The sequence below is a fragment of the Coregonus clupeaformis genome, chromosome 7 (assembly GCF_020615455.1).
Source record: "Coregonus clupeaformis isolate EN_2021a chromosome 7, ASM2061545v1, whole genome shotgun sequence".
NCBI classification, from domain to species: domain Eukaryota; kingdom Metazoa; phylum Chordata; class Actinopteri; order Salmoniformes; family Salmonidae; genus Coregonus; species Coregonus clupeaformis.
The window spans coordinates 21,908,775-21,925,618 of record NC_059198.1 but is presented as its reverse complement, the minus strand read 5'-3'; the positions used below and the strand labels follow the sequence as shown (position 1 = coordinate 21,925,618).

The 16,844-nt window shown below is 43.6% G+C and overlaps 1 protein-coding gene across 1 annotated transcript; it reads right to left on the bottom strand.

Moving 5' to 3' along the window:
• Positions 1-3,919: 3,919 nt before the first annotated feature.
• Positions 3,920-6,820, bottom strand: LOC121569289 (diamine acetyltransferase 1). The gene is made up of 6 exons (XM_041880108.1): positions 6,566-6,820; positions 6,136-6,187; positions 5,948-6,034; positions 5,022-5,123; positions 4,875-4,915; positions 3,920-4,486 (listed from the first exon to the last, which is right to left on the bottom strand). The coding sequence occupies exons 1-6, from the start codon at positions 6,629-6,631 to the stop codon at positions 4,310-4,312; spliced, it is 525 nt and encodes a 174-aa protein (XP_041736042.1). The 5' UTR covers positions 6,632-6,820; the 3' UTR covers positions 3,920-4,309.
• Between the last annotated feature and the right edge of the window lie 10,024 nt (positions 6,821-16,844).

Below are 16,844 nucleotides of genomic sequence, written 5' to 3'. Positions count from 1 at the left end.
CATGTGTCCCTGGTGCGTGGTAGACTGTTGGAGCATGACCTGTATGTGAAGGCAGAGAAGTGTCTGTTCTTCCAGGAGTCCATCTCCTTCCTGGGGCATCGGTTGTCCGCGTCAGGGGTGGATCTGGAGATTGACCGCGTTTCAGCCATGCGTAATTGGCAGACTCCCACCACGGTGAAGGAAGTGCAGCGGTTTTTGGGTTTTGCCAATTACTACCAGAGGTTTATCCGGGGCTTTGGACAGGTAGCAGCTCCCGTCACCTCCCTGCTAAAGGGGGGTCCGGCGCGTCTGCAGTGGTCGGCTGAGGCGGACAGGGCGTTTAGACATCTGAAGGACCTGTTTACCTCGGCTCCGGTGCTGGCACATCCGGATCCCTCTTTGGCGTTCCAAGGTGAGGTGGATGCGTCCGAGGCTGGGATTGTTGCTGTACTATCTCAGCGCTCGGGTACGCCACCAAAACTCTGCCCCTGTGCCTTCTTCTCTAAGAAGCTCAGTCCGGCGGAGCGTAATTATGACGTGGGGGACAGGGAGCTGTTGGCTGTAGTCCAAGCCCTGAAGGTGTGGAGACATTGGCTTGAGGGGGCTAACCACCCTTTTCTCATTTTGACTGACCATCGTAACCTGGAGTACATCCGGGCAGCGAGGAGGCTAAACCCTCGCCAGGCAAGGTGGGCCATGTTCTTTACCAGATTTGTATTTAAACTCACCTATAGACCAGGGTCACAGAACACTAAGGCGGACGCCCTGTCCCGACTGTATGACACAGAGGAGAGGTCCATTGAGCCCACTCCCATACTTCCGGAGTCTTGTCTGGTGGCACCGGTGGTGTGGGAGGTTGATGCGGACATCGAGCGGGCGTTACGTACCGATCCTACTCCCCCACAATTTCCAGAGGATCGGAAGTACGTGCCGCTCGAGGTTCGTGATCGATTGATCTATTGGGCTCACACGTCACCCTCCTCTGGTCATCCTGGTATTGGTCGGACGGTACACTGCCTTAGTGGGAAGTACTGGTGGCCCACTTTAGCTAAGGACGTGCAGGTTTATGTTTCCTCCTGCTCGGTGTGCGCCCAGTGTAAGGCGCCTAGACACCTGCCCAGAGGGAAATTACAACCCCTACCCGTTCCACAATGGCCGTGGTCTCACCTATCGGTGGATTTTTTCACGGACCTTCCCCCCTCCCAGGGGAACATTACGATCTTGGTCGTTGTGGATCGGTTTTCAAAGGCCTGCCGTCTCATTCCTATGCCAGGTCTCCCTACAGCCCTACAAACTGCTGACGCCCTGTTTACACACGTCTTCCGGCTCTACGGGGTGCCTGAGGATATAGTGTCTGATCGGGGTCCCCAGTTCACCTCTAGAGTCTGGAAGGCGTTTATGGAACGTCTGGGGGTCTCGATTAGCCTTACCTCAGGTTTTCACCCCGAGAGTAATGGGCAGGTGGAAAGAGTTAACCAGGATGTGGGTAGGTTTCTGAGGTCCTATTGCCAGGACCGGCAGGGGAGTGGTCGGTATATATCCCCTGGGCGGAGATAGCTCAAAACTCACTCCGTCACTCCTCCACTAACCTTACGCCTTTTCAGTGTGTGCTGGGTTATCAGCCGGTTCTGGCACCTTGGCATCAGAGCCAGATCGAAGCCCCTGCGGTGGACGAGTGGTTTCGGCGCTCGGAGGAGACATGGAACGCTGCGCATGTCCATCTGCAACGGGCCATCAGGCGGCAGAAGGCGAGCGCCGATCGCCACCGTAGTGAGGCTCCGGTGTATGCACCGGGAGATCGGGTCTGGCTCTCGACCCGAAACCTGCCCCTTCGCCTGACCTGCCGGAAGCTGGGTCGGCGGTTTGTGGGGCCATTTAAAGTCCTGAGGAGATTGAACGAGGTATGCTATAGATTACAACTGCCAATGAATTACCGCATTAACCCCTCGTTCCATGTGTCTCTCCTCAGGCCGGTGGTAGCTGGTCCACTCCAGGAGAGTGAGGTACGAGAGGTTCCTCCGCCCCCATTGGACATCGAGGGGGCTCCGGCGTACTCGGTCCGTTCCATCTTGGATTCGAGGCGTCGGATGGGGGGCCTGCAGTATCTCGTGGAGTGGGAGGGGTACGGTCCGGAGGAACGGTGCTGGGTCCCTAGGAGGGACATCCTAGACCCCTCCATGCTGAGGGATTTCCACCGGAGTCATCCGACTCGCCCTGCTCCGCGTCCTCCTGGCCGTCCCCGAGGCCGGGGTCGGCGCACGGATTTAGCCGAGGCTGCTCCTCCTCCTTGCTCGGGCAGGCTTCGGCGTTCGTCGTTCCCGGAGTACTAGCTGCCACCGATCTAGGTTTCAGCAATCATCTAGATTGGTCTGCTTTGTGTACACCTGTTTCCCATTAGTGTTGATGGTTTCCCTTTATAACCCCTGTCTGTCATTCGTTTGTTGTGTGTGATTGTTCTCCGTTTGTTTTCGGCAGGACTGTGTATTGCGATTATTGTTCCTCCCTGTTTTGGAGGTTTTGTACTTTTCATTACGTTTATGAGTAAAGTACATCTGCCAGTCTCTCGGTGTCCTGCGCTTGACTTCGTTCACCGCATACACGTTTATCCTGACAAACATACAAAATCAGCAGGGGATCAAATACTTTTTTCCCTCACTGTATATAGACTGGTGTGTGCCTTTCCAAATCATGTTCAATCAATTGAATAAACCACAGGTGGACTCCAATCAAGTTGTAGAAACATCTCAAGGATGATCAATGGAAACAGGATGCACCTCAGCTCAATTTCGAGTCACATAGCAAAGGGTCAGAAGACTTATGTAAATAAGGTATTTCTGTTCATTATGTTTTAGTCAAATTTTGTCAAACTTTGTCATTATGTTGTATTGTGTGTGGGTTGACAAGGATTTGTTTTTATTTAATAAATTTTCGAATAAGGCTGTAATGTACCAAAATGTGGAAAAAGGGAAGGGGTCTGAACACTTTCCGAATGCACGGTAAATATTTTGGTCTATGCTGTATGTGGAGCAGATCGTATTTAATGGAGTAATGCCAAATAAAAATTATTTTCATATGAGGGTTTAGAGTTGAGTACAACTGTCCACTAGAGACGATGGATGACTAATATTGCTCCTTTAAGTGGTGGTTGTTACTGAACTTGAAACTGGTTTTATCCTCAAACACACAATCACTGTCAGGAAGGCAAAAGCCAAATAGAAAAGTGTAAGTCCCATCACTAACATTCATTATTAGAGCTATAGGCATTTAGGTGTGTTGATTTACAGTAAAGAGGATCTGTCTCTGCCTGGGCAAGGGGTTGGGGGAGGAGAGGACAGGAGGCAGTGTTTGTAATATGCTCTAAACTCTACTGGACCACTACAGTGTTGGGTTCTGACTGTGTTTTTGTTCAGGCATTGCTGCAGTGAATGTTCAAACTGCAGTCAGTGAAAAACAAAACACCACATATCACATTGATTTGCATTTCTACGCCCCTGGTTTCTGTTAGATCTGTCTAGAATGTGTGTGTGTGTGTCTGAGCGACTGAGTGTCTGAGCATTAGATACTGTGACAGTTTGGTATCTTTCCAAGGTCAGTGCAGTAACTTTAACAGTGTTCCACTCCTCTGCTCTCCATAGACTGTTATAACAAACCACACATCCCCCTTTCACAGAGAGAAAGTATGACAGAGGGGACGAGAGAGATGGAGGCTGAGAAAGAGGACGAGGCTGTATTTAAGTTTCCTGATGACGTCACCATTCTGAAAGGACTCCCACAAGAGACAGAGGATGAAGGGAGGGCATATGGAGTGATGCATGTTCTGTAAAGCCCTCCCCTTCCCCACTATCATGACCCCTAACCTCTGACCTAAGCCCACCTGCATTGGGGGCCAGGGACTTCATTTCCCCGCATAGCTCTAGAGAAATCAGTCACCACACAAATGTGCTCTGAACCTTTTAATTCCACCAACATCATAATAAACATTCAAATTACAGAGAAAGCTAGGAATCCTAAGGTGCATTGATTAGCAAAAAAAAAAAAAAACGTAAACTTGTACTACAACTACTAAAAACGATGGCCACAGATAAAATACGCGATCTAAAAAAATATATAAATGGAACCCTAAATTAAGTGCAACTAGATTGAGAAAGTTAGTGCACACATATGATTAGTAAGGTTTAATGCCCCTTTTAATAGTAATCTACTGTCAGTAGTCACACCCCCCACCCCACAGCTGAAGTGAGAGACAGGCAAAGAATTAAATGAATTTAAATGGAATTGACCCCAAGTCTCTCACTCCCACCCCCATCTTTCTATGTGTCTCAGGGCCAGCTCACTCTTCGGGGCCGGAGGACATCTTGAGGAGGGAGCTTTTGTCGATCTTGAAGAGTCTCCATCCCTCCTCCAGAGAGAGGTCGGCGGCGCCACGACGCTTGTAGAACTCTATCGACGCCTGGTTGCCCTCGGCGACGATGAAGTGCATGCTGCTGCAGCGAGTCTTGACTGCCGTCTGAGGGGGAGAGAGGAAGGGAGAGCAGGTGTTAGCACACATGTATCTGACAGTGATCTGTGAGCTTTCCCCTCCCCTCACACAAAGCCGTCCACATCTAAATCAGCTTTTTCCGCCAACACCATTTCTCTTAAAACTACATCTCCTCTTTTCCCAACACACATTAATTGATTATTTCAACAACAATAACCAAACAAACACACAGAACAAGAACAGAATCAACGGTCTGTACAAAGAATCATAACTTGCTGAAATGGGCTCTACAGAAAGTACAGGATTCTGTTTGAGGCATTGACCTACTTCTACAACAGTCTGGCCTGAGCTGTGTAACAACTGACTGACAGTTACCCTCCAGTTTGTAGTGGGTCATAACTCCTAAGTTACTCACGTGACTGAGGAGCTTGAGGATCTCTGAGCCGATGCCAAACCCTGGTAAAAGCATGAAGGAGAGAGATTATGGTTACTGGTCAGGTCAGAGAGGATAGGAGGGAGAAAGAGAGAGAGCAGGAGAGGAAAATAACATTATTTTGCTTACCCCTGTACTCTTTCATGACAAAGAAGTCTTCCAGGTAAAGCAGCTTGCCGATCCAGGGGTCATAGGTGAAGTAGTACATGGCAAACCCAATCACCACAGGACCTGGACACACAGAAGTAAACCCACACACATAAAAACAAGCCAGATGTAATGTAACATAGAGCTCGTACCGGAGTTACCCCAAGATACTAATCTAAGGTCAGTTTAGCATTTTTCCTTAAATGGTTAAGGGTGGTTAGGGCAGAACTGCTCATAGATCTATGGTTAAGAGTAACTTATACTTTCAGCTGTAAACTCAGTCTGGTTTTAGTGAGGCCAGGGGACTGTGTAGAGAGGTGACGTGTCAGTTGGTTTTGTTGTGAGAACCTATGCATGGAGGCAGGCTGTTCTAGCTCAGAAAAGCTTCCAACAGAAGTTGGTTAGTGGGTGTGTATTACACAAGTGTGTCTGGCCTACATCTGAGTGACATCCACATTCATAACAGGAAGTAGGCCTCGACACATGTACACACATTTTTGTGTGTGCGTGTACAGCAACAACGTATCAAACAAAACACCTAGTTACTTCCAGACACCAACTGTCATGTCATTGTGTACCACATCAATATAACTATTGTAAGGAAAGGGGTGTGTCTATAGAGTAAGGACAGTACATTATTGTCTCTCTACAGTACAAACTGGGCTAACAGGTTTGATTTATGTCTTGCATAGGGGAAGTAGCTACATGCCAGGGATCCCCGTGGGGCAGAAACGTTCTTCTCCCGCGGGGCAGAAACGTTCTTCTATGCATAGGTGAGGCACCGTTTCAGTCAAGCCCATCTGATACAGTTTGCTATAATACAATACTTGTCTGTCACAATCAGCATATCCATCCAATCCTCTGAGATTTACAGGTGTGCTCCAGGGGATGATATGAGAATCTCTTACCGTTGTTGTTGCTCTGCTGCTCACTGGGGACTTCGGCCACGACGCAGTGGTAAAATGGATGGTCACCGAATCCGTCCTCGAGCAGATCTGTTATTACAACCGTTATAAACGCCTTATAAACTCTGTATACACTGCAGTCAATCACACGGTGACCGAGACAGAAATGCTTTAGTTTCATTCAGACTCACCTTTCTCAGTCAGTATCACTTGATCTTCCATTTCTTCATATTTAGCCAGTTCCTGAACAGAAGAAACATTACAGATTAAAAACCAAGAAGAGCGAGTCAATAGCGTAACGTTGATCATTCACTGAGATAAGGGACCGTCAACGAAGAGAACAGCGTTGACCGTTTTCACCACACCATCAAAAGGAAAAAAACCGGCCTCGTTGCCAACGTAATAAACACAAAGGTACAAAACTGTGATACCTACGGATATGCTGCAGAAATTGTCGGTATTTACGTCACCTTCAAGACAGACACAAATGTGCGGAGTTTATCTCTGAATGCAGTCTAACAAAACGGTTTCGACTGGGCTTAGCCTAGCCAGGGTTACAAAATAATAATAAAGGATGGGTCAACTCCTTGTCAAAGTTTTTAGGGGGAGTTTCCGGCCTACCTTTATGAGTCGTAGTATGTCAGGCACATCTTTTGGTTCCGCTTTACGCAATTTAAAACGATCCATTTTCTTCTTTTACTCTTTTTCCCTTTTCTCACTAAACCTCTGTACGTGAAGTGAAGCAGGAGAAGTTTCTTCATTCGCGTCCCAGGAGTTTAAACCTCCACAGTCAGTCTGGGATCCTGACGCCTATGTCGGGAGAGTTTTCATGCAGCAGGGACCTGTCTGGGTCGGATCAGCTGGGGATCGTGCTTTGTCTCGCACCAAGGTTTTATACTGGCTCGTGGGGGTTGGGGCGGTTAACCGGAACTTGGTCATTTCTGGCCAATTGGAACGAGGGTTCTACGAGACGTCACGAGTTTCTCTGTTGTTTTCATTGGTTGTTTTCTCCGGTCACGAGATAACGGCATAAAATTATAGTTTACTAACTGAATCTAGCCTACTCTGTATTTGAGCACTTTTACTACATAGTGGAATTCTATATAATGTAGGAATGAGTAGGAATGTTTAAAGAAATTTGTTAAATTTTGCACAGGCTTTGACTACAGTGGAATGTAGTCAAGGCCGGCGCCTTTTTTCTCTTTGTTGAGGGAAAATGTACTTGATAAGATTGTGTGATGTGTTGTTGTCTTACCTAGCTATCTTACGACTAATGCACTAATTGTAAGTAGCTCTGGATAAGAGCCTCTGCTACATTACTAAAATGTTAAATGTAAATATAAAATGAATGACCGTAATAACATGTTCAGTATGTTGTTACTGGATTGTAGCCAATGAAGTCCAGACTTTACTCTCAAGTGTTTGTATTTAGGGGGTGGAAAGAGTACGAAAATATCCTACTCAAGTAGAAGTAATGTTACTTTAATTACATTTGACTCAAGTAGAGGTACAATTACTGGTGTAAAAAACTACAACTAAAAATAAATAGTAAGATAAAAGTAATTGAGTTACTTTTAAAATATAAACGTTGACCTTGATAATTAGAATTTCGCTAAGATTCCCTGAACTATGTTACACGTCATGATCTTTTGCATGCATTACATTGAAAGAGGAAGAGAGGAAATTAGTTGCAACAAGGCACATACAGTTGAAGTCGGAACTTTACATACACTTAGGTTGGAGTCATTAAAACTTGTTTTTTCAACCACTCCACAAATTTCTTGTTAACAAACTATAGTTTTGGCAAGTCGGTTAGGACATCTACTTTGTACATGACACAAGTAATTTTTCCAACAATAGTTTACAGACAGATTATTTCACTTATAATTCACTGTATCACAATTCCAGTGGGTCAGAAGTTTACATACACTAAGTTGACTGTGCCTTTAAACAGCTTGGAAAATTCCATAAAATGTTGTCAAGGCGTTAGAAGCTTCAGATAGGCTAATTGACATAATTTGAGTCAATTGGAGGTGTACCTGTGGATGTATTTCAAGGCCAACCTTCAAACTCAGTTCCTTTTTGCTTGACATCATGGGAAAATCAAAAGAAACCAGCCAAGACCTCAGCAAAAAAATGGTAGACCTCCACAAGTCTGGTTCATCCTTGGGAGCAATTTCCAAACGCCTGAAGGTACCACGTTCATCTGTACAAACAATAGTACGCAAGTATAAACACCATGGGACCACCAAATTTGTGGGCAGAACTGAAAAAGTGTGTGCGAGCAAGGAGGCCTACAAACCTGACTCAGTTACACCAGCTCTGTCAGGAGGAATGGGCCAAAATTCACCCAACTTATTGTGGGAAGCTTGTGGAAGGCTACCCAAAACTTCTGACCCACTGGGAATGTGATGAAACTCTACTATTATTCTGACATTTCACATTCTTAAAATAAATATGTGATCCTAACTGACCTAAAACAGGGAATTTTTACTAGGATTAAATGTCAGGAATTGTGAAAAACTGAGTTTAAATGTATTTGGCTAAGGTGTATGTAAACTTCCGACTTCAACTGTATATCTTAAAAATATATTTTTCAAAAATATACTATTCATTCGGGGTGGCAGGTAGCTTAGTGGTTAAGAGCGTTGTGCCAGTAATCGAAAGGTCGCTGGTTCTAATCCCCGAGCCGACTAGGTGAAAAATCTGTCAATGTCCCCTTGAGCAAGGCACTTAACCCTAATTGCTCTGGATAAGAGTGTCTGCTAAATGACCTATTTATTCACTGACTCACTCACTTATTCACAAAACCCCTCTTCCACTCACTCACCAGAGGTGGAAAGAGTACTGAAATATCCTACTCAAGTAGAAGTAAAATTACTGAAAAATATTTAGAAAAAGTACAAATACTCAGAAAAGCGACTCAATTACTGTAACCAGTGGCGACCCGTCATTCAGGGTAGGTGGGGCAGAACCTGTTTTGAGCCCCACATTTCTAGAAAAAAACTCAGTGCTTTCTGTGGTGGTGGGTCAAGCCAGCAGAAAATACGGAGCGTTGCGCCGTGATTGGCTCAGTGTTCTGTCATTCATGGGGACACTATGTCACCGCCAAGTCTAAGGGTAGACTTAGAAAATTCAAGCCCCTTGGGTTCTGCCATAGAGTTACATTAGAAGTGCTCTTCCAAGAAGGCTTAAGGTCATTGGCCACAGATAAAATGACTTCAAATCATGTTATATGTACAGTAGCTTTGATTGGACTGATCATGTCAACATCTTACTTTCAAAAGCTTAGCATCATCATGAATCAAGTCGACAATCTACTGGCAAATCCTTTTTAATCCTTGTCATATGAAGATAAATAATGAAGAGAAATTATAGATAAAACGTATTGGTGCTCATCGGACATTGGACATAAACATTACACAACAAGTTGGAAATCGCAAATTCTACAATGAGTGGTTTGGAAGGAATCGGTGACAGTGGCTAACTGCAAGCATTGCAACTGGGAAGTCGGGAATAAACGAGCTCCGACTGGGAAAATACGTTTTGAACGGCCATCCAACTCGGAATTGTAAATCCGGCCTATTTCTCTTTATTTGATGACAAAATTTGCCCACGAAGGACCGCCGCACCACCTTCCTGTTCAAGTGAGCACAGCACAACAAGGTGAGTCCAAAAATGTATTGTATGCTGCTGCATAAATTATGTAATATGCCAGGGAGATATGTATACTGTAGCTAAGAAAGTAATACTAAGTGTATGTTGTGTAGTAAGCTGTTAATAGCCCATGTGCCTCACCCTAATAATTTGGTCCCATTTCCACTCATAATTTAGCCTACTGTTCTGACTTGGTGGTGCACATGTAGCCTATAGCCTATTTTAGAGAAATGTCATCATCGAATATTGTAAGAGCTTTCTTTGTCTGCTTATATGCCCCCTTTATTTATCCTACGGTTCTGACTTGGTGTACAGGGAGAATACTGTAAGAACGGCCCATGTTCTGAATTCTGTTGCTGTAAATTTCAAAAGTGCTGAACAAATAGTTATATTGATTACATCCATCCTAGCTCGCTCATTAATGTCTTAATCAAAATTATGGATTTCCTCTTATCCGCTCGTCGTCCCCTTATGCCATAGTTTGTACATCTCAATTGTCAGTAGAAACCACATTTGTTTAAGCAAGTCAGCCATATCAGATATGTTTTTTTTAAAGGCAGTAAAGGAAGCTGAATGAACTGCTTCGCTGCCAGACACGGCTCCGTTGATAGCCATGTGTAGTGGTGGTAAGGTTTTGGGACTGCTGTTGGGACTCTGCTGTTGGGACAGCTTTATGTAGGCCCTAACAGTTTGTGGGCACCGTTTGTCACTGTTATAGTGCAATTCATGTATTGTTTAGTGTTGTGTTGTGTAGTGTAGTGGCTTGCTGGCATGCATCTAAAACATTTTTTTTGAGTTTGTCCCACCAAGATTGACATGCTAAAATCGCCACTGACTGTAACGAGTGTAGTTGTAATGAGTTATGTTAGACCTCTGGTAGCAAGTGAGGAACCATATAATGATAATGATGTGGTGCCATTCAGGACTAGGACTAGGACTTACACTTACATTTACAATTACACTCACATAAAAAGATGCTTAAACCCTTTGACAATACATTGATCTACAAACTTTAATTTAGACGTGAACTAACTCTTTAATTACACTGCTCTTGTCCAACATCTACCAGTACCAGGTCAAAATACTGTATGACAACATTTTGGAATGTGTTTTTGAGTTTCATGCTGGAGACATGTTGTCAGAACACCCCCATTGAAACAGGTGAGCGTGTGGATTGGAATGTAGGTTTTTCCATGTTATAGCCCTGAGCCCAGCCCGGAATAGCTCATTGAATGTGGAAAACTACTATTAATGACAAAGGCCTCGTGACCCAGGCATAATGAGGAGATTTAGACGGTAATAACAACTTATCTACGTGACGGAGACAACAGATGTCTGATGTTACTCTCTAAATTATTGATGATTGATTTCCATTACCATTAGTATCTATCTATTTATCCTGCTACTGGCCACTATTACTCCTTTTTACATGCATGTACAGTTGAAGTCGGAAGTTTACATACACTTAGGTTTGAGTCATTAAAACTTGTTTTTCAACCACTCCACAAATGTCTTGTTAACAAACTATAGTTTTGGCAAGTCGGTTAGGACATCTACTTTGTGCATGACAAGTAATTTTTCCAACAATTGTTTACAGACAGATTATTTAACGTATAATTCACTGTATCACAATTCCAGTGGGTCAGAAGTTTACATACACTAAGTTGACTGTGCCTTTAAACAGTTTGGAAAATTTCAGAAAATGATGTCATGGCTTTAGAAACTTCTGATAGGCTAATTGGCATCATTTGAGTCAATTGGAGGTGTACCTGTGGATGTATTTCAAGGCCTACCTTCAAACCCAGTGCCTCTTTGCTTGACATCATGGGAAAATCAAAAGAAATCAGCCAAGACCTCAGAAAAAAAATGGTAGACCTCCACAAGTCTGGTTCATCCTTGGGAGCAATTTCCAAACGCCTGAAGGTACCTCGTTCATCTGTACAAACAATATTACGCAAGTATAAACACCATGGGACCACGCAGCCGTCATACCGCTCAGGAAGGAGACGCGTTATGTCTCCTAGAGATTAACGTACTTTGGTGCGAAAAGTGCAAATCAATCCCAGAACAACAGCAAAGGACCTTGTGAAGATGCTGGAGGAAACAGATACAAAAGTATTTATATCCACAGTAAAACGAGTCCTATATCGACATAACCTGAAAGGCCGCTCAGCAAGGAAGAAGCCACTGCTCCAAAAATGCCATAAAAAAGCCAGACTACGGTTTGCAACTGCACATGGGGACAAAGATCATACTTTTTGGAGAAATGTCCTCTGGTCTGATGAAACAAAAATAGAACTGTTTGGCCATAATGACCATCGTTATGTTTGGAGGAAAAGGGGGGGGGCTTGCAAGCTAAAAACACCATCCCAACCGTGAAGCACGGGGGTGGCAGCATCATGCTGTGGGGGTGCTTTGCTGCAGGAGGGACTGGTGCACTTCACAAAATAGATGGCATCATGAGGAAGGAAAATTATGTGGATATATTGAGGCAACATCTCAATACATCAGTCAGGAAGTTAAAGCTTGGTCGCAAATGGGTCTTCCAAATGGACAATGACCCCAAGCATACTTCCAAAGTTGAGCCAAAATGGCTTTAGGACAACAAAGTTAAGGTACTGGAGTGGCCATCACAAAGACCTGACCTCAGTCCTATAGAAAATGTGCGGGCAGAACTGAAAAAGTGTGTGCAAGCAAGGAGGCCTACAAACCTGACTCAGTTACACCAGCTCTGTCAGGAGGAATGGGCCAAAATTTACCCAACTTATTGTGGGAAGCTTGTGGAAGGCTACCCGAAACGTTTGACCCAAGTTAAACAATTTAAAGGCAATGCTACCAAATACTAATTGAGTGTATGTAAACTTCTGACCCACTGGGAATGTGATGAAAGAAATAAAAGCTGAAATAAATCATTCTCTCTACTATAATTCTGACATTTCACATTCTTAAAATAAAGTGGTGATCCTAACTGACCTAAGACAGGGAATTGTTACTAGGATTAAATGTCAGGAATTGTGAAAAACTGAGTTTAAATGTATTTGGCTAAGGTGTATGTAAACTTCCGACTTGCCAAAGATGTCCTAACCGACTTGCCAAAACTATAGTTTGTTAACAAGAAATTTGTGGAGTGGTTGAAAAACAAGCTTTAATAACTCCAACCTAAGTGTATGTAAACTTCCGACTTCAACTGTAGCTTCCTCTCTTATTTAGTATTTCTCGTGTTTAAAAAAAACATTTAAATTAGTTATAATATTTTGATATTGAATACTGCACTGTTGGGTAGGGCTTGCAAGTTAAGCATTTCACTGTACTTGTGGATGTGACAAATTAAACCTGAAACTTGAAACTATCCAAATTATGAAGAAGAAAAGCTTGAACTGTGGCACTGCAGTTACAGGGAACTCGAAGCTCAAGAATTTCACTGTACCCTGTAATTACAGTGGGGGAAAAAAGTATTTAGTCAGCCACCAATTGTGCAAGTTCTCCAACTTAAAAAGATGAGGCCTGTAATTTATCATCATAGGTACACGTCAACAAATGTAACTATGACAGACAAAAATAGCATTTTTTTCTCCAGACAATCACATTGTAGGATTTTTTATGAATTTATTTGCAAATTATGGTGGAAAATAAGTATTTGGTCAATAACAAAAGTTTCTCAATACTTTGTTATATACCCTTTGTTGGCAATGACACAGGTCAAACGTTTTCTGTAAGTCTTCACAAGGTTTTCACACACTGTTGCTGGTATTTTGTCCCATTCCTCCATGCAGATCTCCTCTAGAGCAGTGATGTTTTGGGGCTGTCGCTGGGCAACACAGACTTTCAACTCCCCTCCAAAGATTTTCTATGGGGTTGAGATCTGGAGACTGGCTAGGCCACTCCAGGACCTTGAAATGCTTCTTACGAAGCCACTCCTTCGTTGCCCGGGCAGTGTGTTTGGGATCATTGTCATGCTGAAAGACCCAGCCACGTTTCATCTTCAATGCCCTTGCTGATGGAAGGAGGTTTTCACTCAAAATCTCACGATACATGGCCCCATTCATTCTTTCCTTTACACGGATCAGTCGTCCTGGTCCCTTTGCAGAAAAACAGCCCCAAAGCATGATGTTTCCACCCCCATGCTTCACAGTAGGTATGGTGTTCTTTGGATGCAACTCAGCATTCATTGTCCGCCAAACACGACGAGTTGAGTTTTTACCAAAAAGTTATATTTTGGTTTTATCTGACATTCTCCCAATCCTCTGCTGGATCATCCAAATGCACTCTAGCAAACTTCAGACGGGCCTGGACATGTACTGGCTTAAGCAGGGGGACACGTCTGTCACTGCAGGATTTGAGTCCCTGGCGGTGTAGTGTTACTGATGGTAGGCTTTGTTACTTTGGTCCCAGCTCTCTGCAGGTCATTCACTAGGTCCCCCCGTGTGGTTCTGGGATTTTTGCTCACCGTTCTTGTGATCATTTTGACCCCACGGGGTGAGATCTTGCGTGGAGCTGTCACGATTTAAACTGAATATGAACCCAAATGCAGACAACTACACCGAGCCAGAGAAGGTTTAACAGGTTTATTTCAAAGTTAAATTGTCCAGGTTTCCAAAAATAGGGGAAGAGCAAGTCCAGGTCTACAGGGAGGGTAACAGATCCAGGGTTCTGAGCAGGAGTGGTACCGTAACGTCCTAGTGTCCGTGGTGAGTCCAAATGTGAGGTCCAGTAGTGGAAAGCAGGATGGTGGTGGCAGGAGTGAAGCGGAGGCAGGAGTCAGGTTCCAATAATCTGTGGCACAGGAGAAATATAAATAGAACCGGCCAAAAACACAAAGAGCGAAAACAAGCAAGTTGAGTCAGCAGCGAGACTAACATGGTCGTCTTGACTATGATCTGACGATGAGTGGCAAGTTTGACCGGGTCTTTAAGGCTGAGGTGATTATGGTGAATGAGCTGCAGCTGGAACCCTGACTCCCGCACACCAGACTTCACTCCTGCAATTAAGAACAGACAGAGGGGAGGGGGAGAGCAGAGAGAGAGAGCTACCTAGCAGCAGTAGGCCTAACAGGAGCCCCAGATCGAGGGAGATTATCAGTGGTCTTGTATGTCTTCCATTTCCTAATAATTGCTCCCACAGTTGATTTCTTCAAACCAAGCTGCTTACCTATTGCAGATTCAGTCTTCCCAGCCTGGTGCAGGTCTACAATGTTGTTACTGGTGTCCTTTGACAGCTCTTTGGTCTTGGCCATAGTGGAGTTTGGAGTGTGACTGTTTGAGGTTGTGGACAGGTGTCTTTTATACTGATAACAAGTTCAAACAGGTGGCATTAATACAGGTAACGAGTGGAGGACAGAGGAGCCTCTTAAAGAAGAAGTTACAGGTCTGTGAGAGCCAGAAATCTTGCTTGTTTGTAGATGACCAAATACTTATTTTCCACCATAATTTGCAAATAAATTCATTAAAAATCCTACAATGTGATTTTCTGGATTTTTTTTCCTCAATTTGTCTGTCATAGTTGACATGTACCTATGATGAAAATTACAGGCCTCTCATCTTTTTAAGTGGGAGAACTTGCACAATTGGTGGCTGACTAAATACTTTTTTTCCCCACTGTACATCTTCAGCCCTGTACATGTAACTATTCAACTCTCTAATCTCTAATCTAATCTGTGCCATATAATTTCAGACCTCTTGACCGAGGCCATAATGCACTCACATACAGTGAGGTTAAAGGGGAAATCTGCGATTGGATCATCAATTTCTGGACTTTTAAATGAATGATACATACCCTATTGATTCGTGAAGAATATTTCTTTTTTGGTATTTTATTAGGATCCCCATTAGCTGTTGTGAAAGCCGCAGCTACTCTTCCTGAGGTCCACACAAAACATGAAACATGACATAATACAGAACATTAATAGACAAGAACAGCTCAAGGACAGAACTACATACATTTAAAAACGGCACACATAGCCTACACATCAATACATACACACAAAATATCTAGGTCAAATAGGGGAGAGGCATTGTGCCGTGAGGTGTTGCTTTATCTGTTTTTTGAAACCAGGTTTGCTGTTCATTTGAGCAGTATGAGATGGAAGGGAGTTCAATGCAAAAATGGCTTTATCTAATACTGTATGCTTTTTTGAATTTGTTCTGGATTTGGGGACTGTGAAAAGACCCCTGGTGGCATGTTTGGTGGGGTAAGTGTGTGTCAGAGCTGTGCGTAAGTTGACTATGCAAACAATTTGGAATTTTCAACACATTAATGTTTTTTATAAAAAGAAGAAGTGATGCAGTCAGTCTCTCCTCAACTGTTAACTAAGAGAGACTGGTATGCATAGTATTTATATCAGCCCTCTGATTACAATGAAGAGCAAGACGTGCCACTCTGTTCTGGGCCAGCTGCAGCTTAACTAGGTCTTTCCTTGCAGCACTCGACCACACGACTGGACAATAATCAAGATAAGACAAGCCTGCAGGACTTGCTTTGTGGAGTGTGGTGTCAAGAAAGCAGAACATCTCTTTATTAAGGACAGACCTCTCCCCATCTTTACAACCATTTAATCTATATGTTTTGACTATGACAGTTTACAGTAATTGAAAGAAGCAATCTCATAAATTCATCAAGTGCAGCGTCTGGATGCTCCTTATTAATCACATTAGACTAACAAATATTTTTTACATCATCCACATAAGAGTCACAGCAAAATCATTTGCATGATCTCTTATACACTATTTTAGGCCCAGCTTTTGGAACCTTGGCTCTCCTAGATATAGTCACTATATTGTAATCAATGCATCCAATGGGTACAGATACAGCTTTAGAACAGAGTTCTACAGTATTAGTAAAAATGTGATCAATACATGTGGATGATCTTGTTCCTGTAGTGTTTGTAAACACCCTGGTAGGTTGATTAATAACCTGAACCAGATTACAGGCACTGGTTACATTGAGAAGCTTCCTCTTGAGCAGGGGGCCAGTATAAAAAAATAAAATAATATGTAAGTCGCTCTGGATAAGAGCGTCTGCTAAATGACTAAAATGTAAATGTAAATGTTGAGCAGACAGCTTGATGAAAACCAGTCAATATGCAGGTCCCCAAGAAAGTAGACCCTTGTTTACATCACATACACTATTAAGCGTTTCACACGTTATTTAGATACTGATTGTTAGCACTTGGTGGCCTATAGCAACGTCCCAGAAGAATAGGCTTTAGATGAGGCAGGTGAATCTGCAGCCATCCACAGTACTTCAA

Coding starts and splice junctions, on each gene's coding strand:
- LOC121569289 (XM_041880108.1), bottom strand. CDS start 6,631: ATGGATCGTTTTAAATTGCGTAAAGCGGAACCAAAAGATGTGCCTGAC. Junction 4,916..5,021: donor TGTCATGAAAGAGTACAGGG/GTAAGCAAAATA, acceptor TGCTTTTACCAG/GGTTTGGCATCGGCTCAGAG. Junction 4,487..4,874: donor TCCTCAAGCTCCTCAGTCAC/GTGAGTAACTTA, acceptor TCTCCCCCTCAG/ACGGCAGTCAAGACTCGCTG.